The following is a 7865-nucleotide window of genomic DNA, read 5'->3' on the forward strand; positions in this document are numbered from 1 at the left end:
TTGAGTGTCTAATTCTAGACTCTTTAATCTTAATCTAGTTCATAACAATAAAGATTGGAACCACATAACTAATGGTACCAGTCTATAAATTCCAGTACTAAATTAGATCTGCGATAAGTCTGAAATGTTTCGTTTTCTACTAAATCAATTGCATTGCATACATTGACAATTCCTTTGATAAGAAGTCGAAACAAGCGAAAGACGCGTTTAGAAAACATTCCAACGTGTAACAGAATTCTATGTTTAGAATGCGAAGTGAAATCACAAGGAGTTAATCTGGATAAAGGCTTTTTCTAAAATATTCCATATCAGAAAAGCAAATTCTTTCTTACCATAACGAATCTCAAATATCAATCTCGTAATCAAATTTAAATTATTGAGAAATCAAATTTAAAATATGACTTTTTTCAAAATTCGATATCTCAGGAACTATTCGACCGTTTTCGCTAAAATTTTGTACTTTGCCATGTAAAAATATATCCATTGAAATGATACAAAAATTTCTATACCTTGCAATTCAAAAATTTTTCATGATTCTTAACTAAAATAATAAAAATTTACTAAAAGTTATTTTTTGCTTGGATTTGCCTTTGGATAAACGAATTTTACGAGCACTCGCCTTCTAATTAGGTGAACCGGGTTCGAATCCCAGCAATGGCTGGTCGATATGAACTTACACCGACCACAGTAGTGGCGTAAATTTTCCTCAGAGTTAGGCGGATCATGGGTTAGAGTCGCCTTGCCGTCTGGCTATCCGTGGGAGGTTTTCGTGGTTTATTTCTCTATGTAATGCAGATGTGGGTAAGTTCCATCACAAGGTCTTTCTCGAAGGCAAATCTCTCCCAATACTTGATCCAGAATTTTCCTTGTATTCTGGATTGCGCTCAAAATTACAAGGCTACGGAGTTGAACATTGGTTGTCATAAACTCAAATTAAGTTGGCTATTCAACAACGGTAATAAACAAATATTATGAATATGTTTGAGGGGGTCATTTCCGTTACACTTTAATGATTTTTATTAACTTCTTTGTTAAAAGAGAAATTTGATATTAATATCAATTCAATGGATAGGTGTCAAAATTTCTAAAAAATATACGTATGCTAAGAAATATTTATAAAAGAATTTTTAAAAAAAATTTATTTCATCCTTGTCCTCTATCTAGTTAGTACAAATGTCTCTAAAATCGATGAATATGCAATTATGATATAAGGCGGATAAAAAAAATTCTGTGAAGCCTACAATTAATTGCAGTCAAACTCAGCTATTGCAGAGATGCCAACTTGCTCCGGACAGCAAATATATATTTTAAAGTGGTAGTTTATCAATTATGATTCTTGGTTTAATAAATTCAATTCAGTAGATTTTTATCCACCACTATTTCTAAATAATTCGCAGGTTTATATAATTCACCACTTTATCATACTTATCTTATGTTATACCTTTTAAAAAGCAAGCAAAAGTAGTCAAATATTTGCAAAATTTACATTGTAGTTATTTACCGCTTTTTTAATTATTCTGGCGTGTCCGNACTTGGCCATGTAAAAATATATCCTTTAAAATGATGCAAAAATTTCTATACCTTGCAATTCAAAAATTTTTTATCATTCTTAACTAAAATGATAAAAAAAATAAATTTACTAATTTTTTTTTTTTTTGCTTGGATTTACCTTTGGATAAACGAATTTTACGAGCACTCGCCTTCTAATTAGGAGAACCGGGTTCGAATCCCAGCAATGGCTGGTCGATATGAACTTACACCGACCGCAGTGGTGGCGTAAATTTTCCTCAGGGGTAGGTGGATCATGGGTTAGAGTCGCCTTGCCGTCTGACTATCCGTGAGAGGTTTTCGTGGTTTATTTCTCCATGTAATGCAGATGCGGGTAAGTTCCATCAAAAGGTCCTTCACAAAGGTAAAACTCTCCCAATACTTGATCCAGAATTTCTCTTGTCCCTCAGTGGACTGATCGTTAAGACACGGCTCCCAGCAGATCACCGAAGTCAAGCATCACTGGCTGCTGTCAGTGTGCGGGTGGGTGACCACTTGGATCAGTCTGCGTAGAGACCGAGGGTGTGCGGTAGGAGTCCTCGTTAAACTGTTCTACCGTAAAGTGCTCGATTTCGCGTGCAGGTCGTCGGGCTACCGAAGCGGGGGTGCCATCCCCTCTGCAGAGGATTTAAATTGTGATGGCATGTCTTCGGACCATCCTCAGTGATGCTTCCCAGACCGTCGCCAATAGCCCATTGTGCAGCTCTAGTGCGACGTAAATGAACTACAACAACAACCAGAATTTCTCTTGTATTCTTATTGGGTTCAAAATTACAAGGCTACGGAGTTGAACATTGGTAGTCATAAACTCAAATTAGGTTGGCTATTCAACGACGGTACTGTAATAAACAAATATTATTGAATAGCTGCGTTTGAGGGGGGTCATTTCCGTTACACTTTAATGATTTTTATTAATTTTTTTGTTAAAAGAGAAATTTGATATTAATATCAATTCTATGGATGGGTGTCAAAATTTCTAAAAATTATACGTATGCTAAGAAATATTTATAAAAGAATTTTTAAAAAAATTTTATTTCATCCTTGTCCTTTATCTAGATAGCACAAATGTCGCTAAAATCGATGAATATGCACTTATGATATAAGGCGGATAAAAAAAAATTCTGTGAAGCCTAAAATTAATTATAATATTTTCTATTTCGGTTTACAGGCTTTGATCTTCTGTATTTTCTGATTTTTATTAATAGCTGCGTTTAAGAGGCGGGCACTTTAATTATTTTTTTATAATTCCTTGTTTCAAATGAGAACTTTGACATTAATATCAAGTAAAGAATAGGTGGCCAAAATTTTCAATATATATATAGATGTGGTAAGGTAAAAAATATTACTAAATTTTTTTTAATAATTTTCATTTTGTCCTTGTTTCTCTATATAGACGGTGCAGGTGTTACTAAAATTGATAAGCATGCAAATATGATATGAGGTGGATTGAAAAATTCTGTGTAGTCTACATTTAATGTATACTATTGTCTATTTCAGTTATATAGTTTGTCTAAAGTAAGAACTCCCCGAGCCATTTGTCTTGACCAGTGGTGACTATGGTAACGATATATAACTATTTCAAGTAGGGATGTGAGGTCACTGTTTAGGATAGGTTTTGGCACGGGTCGGCGAGAGAAAGGGAATATTTTTCTTCGGTCTATTGTATTAGCCCTAGAGTAAAGAGAAGCTACCCTCCCTGAAATTCGCTATTCTTGTTTCCATAGCTAGCCTCAGACTTTAAGGCGGAGGGAGTTCTTACCGTAGACAAACTATAGCTATTGCTCTCCTTTGTTTTCTAATTATTTTGACTAGCTTCATTTGAGGGTGCATTTAACGAACACTTAAACGATTTTTTTGTAATTATTATTATTATTTATTTATTTGGTTCAAAAGAGAACTTCGATATTAATATCAAATCAAAGGAAATGTGTCAAATTTCTAAAACCATATACATACAGTCCCTGGCCGAATTATATTTAGACATATATATAATGGCTTTTCATTCAGAACATTTTTTATATACTTCCTAATTGTATTTATATTTAACGCATTGCATTAAAATGTTAACCAATCGATACACGAACGTAATCAAGCGCAAACCGGTTTCAGTCACGTTCTCGCGTGGGTCAGCTGCGGGCGTGTTTCTGTGACTTTATGTAATGTGTTTATGTTTCGCAGATTTGTAATACGCAGTTATTTATTTATTTTGTGTGCAGTGTTTAAATAATCAATAGGAAAACTTCAATCATGGGTAAAAAAAAGCGATCTTTCACCATGTAAAAAAGTCGAAGCAAAAGCCCTCGTGAATGCTAAAATATTTTCAAACCGCGAAATACCACGAAAATTGAAGGTTTCTGAAACTAGCGACGAGGTATAAAGAAGAAAATTGAGTCAGGGGACAAATTGAGCTCGAAACGAAGTAAAAGATGCTGCAGAATCTTTAAATGTACGTCTAATAATTTAGCCAGGGACTGTATGCCAAAAAATATTTTTAAAATTTTTATTTGTCATTTTATAATATAGTTAACACAGGGGACGCTAAGATAGATGATGATACAAATGTGATATGAGGCTGTTAATAAAATTCTGTGTAGCCTGCATTTAGAGTATGCTATTTCTTTTAAAGACATTGCTTTCCTTTGTTTTCTAACTATTATTAATGTCTGAGTCACGATATGGCTCAGGGGATAGAACGTTCGCCATCCAATGGGGTAAAGCGGGTTCGAATTCCATCAATGGTAGACGGATTATGTGTTAGAGTCGTCTTGCCTTCATACTAATCGCAAGAGGTGTTCGTGGTTTACCTCTCCATGTAATGCAGATGCGGGTTAGTTCCAAGTAAAAGTATTCCATGAAGGCAAATTTTTCTCAATACTTCAGCCAGAAATTCCTTTGTCTTCTGAATTGGGTTCAAAATTTCAAGCTTGTATACGCTTATAGCTTGTATGTACTTTAATCTTTAGTTTGATGTCCTGTGGCAACATCGGTAAATGTAAATAAAACAAATGAGATGATCGAAGCTTTTTCGAAAGTTTTGTGCTTCAAAATGTGAAAAACTGTGGTGAAAAGTAATATTTAAATTCGATTTCATTTTAAAATATATAATTTAGTTCCAAATTATCATCTAATATAACCATGTTATTTGCATTTTGTTTTTTTAATTTTGAAATACAATCTGTTGCGTCCCATATATTGAATCGGCTTTTAATTGACGTTTTAATATTTTAACATTTTGGCTGAAATGGAGTGTTTCGACCTCTGTTTTCTAGAAACGTTAAACAAGAAGTAACCCTGGTCTTATCATTTCTCTAAGATACATGTTAATATTACCTACTGGTAGATTTCATACAATGTGACAACGAACACAACAAAATATTTTCTAACTACGAAAACAAACGTTTCTTTTTGTACTGCTCATGTTTAAATAAAAACAGAAATTGAAATGTGAAAAGCACTATTCTATCTGTGATTCATTTGTAAATTCTACTTCAAATTAATGACAGTGTTTACCTATACTTTAACCTTAGTGTCAACACGTTAATTCTGTTGAACAAATTGTATCGAAGACTTCTGCATCGGCAGATCAGACAAAAAGAAAAAATGGCTAAATTATGGTGACAACTAGGCAGTAGCATGCGAGGAAGACGAAAAAATATCACTTAAGGGGACCAAGTAGAAGGGTTTAACTCGCAACCATCTCCTGGCAAATCATTACAGATCTTTTTTTAAATTTATGTTAAAACAAAATCCCATTGGGGGTGGTAGTTGTCATAAACAGTTGACAATACTGGATTATCTCCAAATCATTTGCTTTTATTTACTTTTCATCTTATTGTTTTAAACATTTCCAATGTTTGAATTGTTCAACAAATTTGGATAAGATATATTTTTCTTTCATTGTAAGCTTTTGTTAACACTGTCCATAATGGAATTAGGAAAACAATATTAAGTAATCTTAGGTCTTTTTTTTTTTACCAAACTTTGCAATTTAATTTATTTATAATTTTTGTTGATTAAAGTGAAGTTGAAAATCCTTATGAGTATTCCTACTGCCTTTAAATGTCCTTAAATTTAAACGTTCTTTCAGGGGTCTTAAAAATATCATTTTCTTATGACTTTCAAGAGCCCTTACTTTAATTCTAGACACAGAAATTAAATTTTACAATTGCTCCCAATTACTAATCTTAGTATAATCAAATATTAACAATGATTCAAGTTTAATTAAAATAAGGGATGATGTAAGAAAATCGTCCTATTATTCATGATAATAATGCTTTATTAATTGTGTTAAGAGGTTCTTTTGTATTGTGATAATATATGATGTGGTATTAGGTTCCTAATGTAGTAATATTTCGGTATCTGTTAGGCATGGCAGTTAACAATCTTTACATTCTCTGTGGTTATTATATTCTGTTATTTCTGCGTTAAATTGATGTAATTAAACTGTTTTTTTTTTTATGCAAAAGTTTATTTAAACTTGTTTTTTCTCAAAATGTGATTTAACTTATACAAAATGTTTCCATGAAAAGTTCTGATGACTTAATTCATTTAAACTATTTTCATGTTAGTAATACTGTATTTATCTTTCAGATGACAACTAAAATAAAACGTAAAGTTACTGTTGAAAATAGCAAAGAGCTGGATGATCAGCCCAGAAGACCCAGTGTATTTGAAAGATTAGGCCCCGGGGCTGTAAATATTGCACCAATGCCTGCTGATGTAAGTGTGCTTACAAAAAATGTATGTACATATAGTACTCAGAAGTGGTACACTGCAAGTAATGAAACTACTGTAGTGGCTACTTTTTTATAATCAAGTGTAGTGAGTAATGCAATACAATAAACAGTAGTTTGTAGCAATTCCTGGCAACTACTTTTAACATTAGTTTAGTAAAGAAACAAGGTTATAATGCAGCTAATTTTTTGAATTTTATAAACACAAATCTTCACGAGGCTGTTACTAGACGCAATGAAAAGGTCTCTGCGACTGAGCATAAACAAGAAATAGATATCTAGAATCACATACATCTAATATTTAATAAACTAGCCAGTGTTCTACCTAAGTGTTTTTAGAAGGGCCGCACGTCCTAACTGCCCTTTACTCTCTATAAATGCACCCTCTTTGCCTTTTTTGTGAAAATAAGCCACCATCCCATAAAAACACTATTTTTTTACTCTTATTCCATTACAAAATATAAATAACTCATTGTGTAAATAATTATTACATACTGATAAAATTATCTGTGATTATGATTTTAATTTTTTTTAGTATTACAAATATTTATTTTGTTAGGATTATTCTCAACCAGGTAAACTTTTGTAAGTATCTCTTTTTTTTTCAAGAGGAGGGTACATTAATAAATTTTTAAGTGATTTTTAAAATTATTTAAATAAATACCTATCTTTAATGCACCTTTAAATGTTCCTTTTTTTATAATTATGTTTATAAAATTTAATTTCATTTTTTTATAATATTTTATTTTGAAAAGAATTTATGCTCAGAGATTTTGTCTTATTTTTCTCTTGTTTTCATAATGTGTGAGATTTACTTTTTGAAATTTATACATAAAATGGTATAAGAGGGTAATTTGAAGATTTTGAGGATCAAATTCAGTTATTACACAATATTATACAATTTGATAAATTTTTGCGGCGTTAAGTGAGTGCAGTTTTAAAATTCGAAATGCCTTTTCCTGTGAAGAAGCACTCTGCCATTTTTTATTCCTAAGGAGAACTCTGAACAAGCCATTACGAATAGATAATTTATCACTTTGGTTACATTGTCACATGCGAATGTACACTTGTGAAACTGTGATGTTATTTCTAAAAAGGGAACATGGTTTTTGATGTACTTAATTTCAAAGAGGAAATTAAAGAATATTGAACACTTAACAAAATTGCAAATGTTTGATAATTTCCTAGCTTTTCTTAAATTAAATATTCACCGTTTAAAATTAAATATTCACCGCATTAAAAGATAAAAGTTAATTGAACATGTTCGGGGAAAAAATTTTTTAAAATAACAAACTGATTAATGTAAATATGAATAAACAATTCTTCATGTTTAAAATAAGGCAGTTTTTTATTCAAAAACATTTTGAACATTTGTATAAATTAATTTTTCCAGCAAAGTTTTATAAGTAGTGAAGTAGTTACTGCGTTTCGAAAGTAGCGTGTAATCACTATATTTTAAAAAAAAGTGGTTGTTAATTAAATTTTTAACAAAGTAGATGCAGTTGTAGTAAACTACAAAAATGATGTAGTTTTTCCAATGACTATGTATGCATATATATATATATATATATATACAGAGAAACC

General features: G+C 31.6%; 1 protein-coding gene across 4 annotated transcripts in view; it reads left to right on the plus strand.

The window, feature by feature from the left end:
* The first annotated feature begins 4484 nt into the window (after positions 1-4484).
* LOC107456946 (zinc finger CCCH domain-containing protein 13) overlaps positions 4485-7865 on the plus strand; it is a 51615-nt gene continuing 48234 nt past the window's right edge. For 2 of the 4 annotated variants that reach the window (XM_043044809.2, XM_071181127.1), the window contains exons 1-2: positions 4547-4833; positions 6139-6267. In XM_043044809.2, the coding sequence (XP_042900743.1) occupies positions 6139-6267 (129 nt within the window). In that variant the 5' untranslated portion in view covers positions 4547-4833. Of the gene's footprint in view, positions 4834-6138; positions 6268-7865 lie in introns of all 4 variants that reach the window. The other 2 variants (XM_071181125.1, XM_071181126.1) reach the window with 2 other exon arrangements.

The sequence above is a fragment of the Parasteatoda tepidariorum genome, chromosome 5 (assembly GCF_043381705.1).
Source record: "Parasteatoda tepidariorum isolate YZ-2023 chromosome 5, CAS_Ptep_4.0, whole genome shotgun sequence".
Taxonomy (NCBI): domain Eukaryota; kingdom Metazoa; phylum Arthropoda; class Arachnida; order Araneae; family Theridiidae; genus Parasteatoda; species Parasteatoda tepidariorum.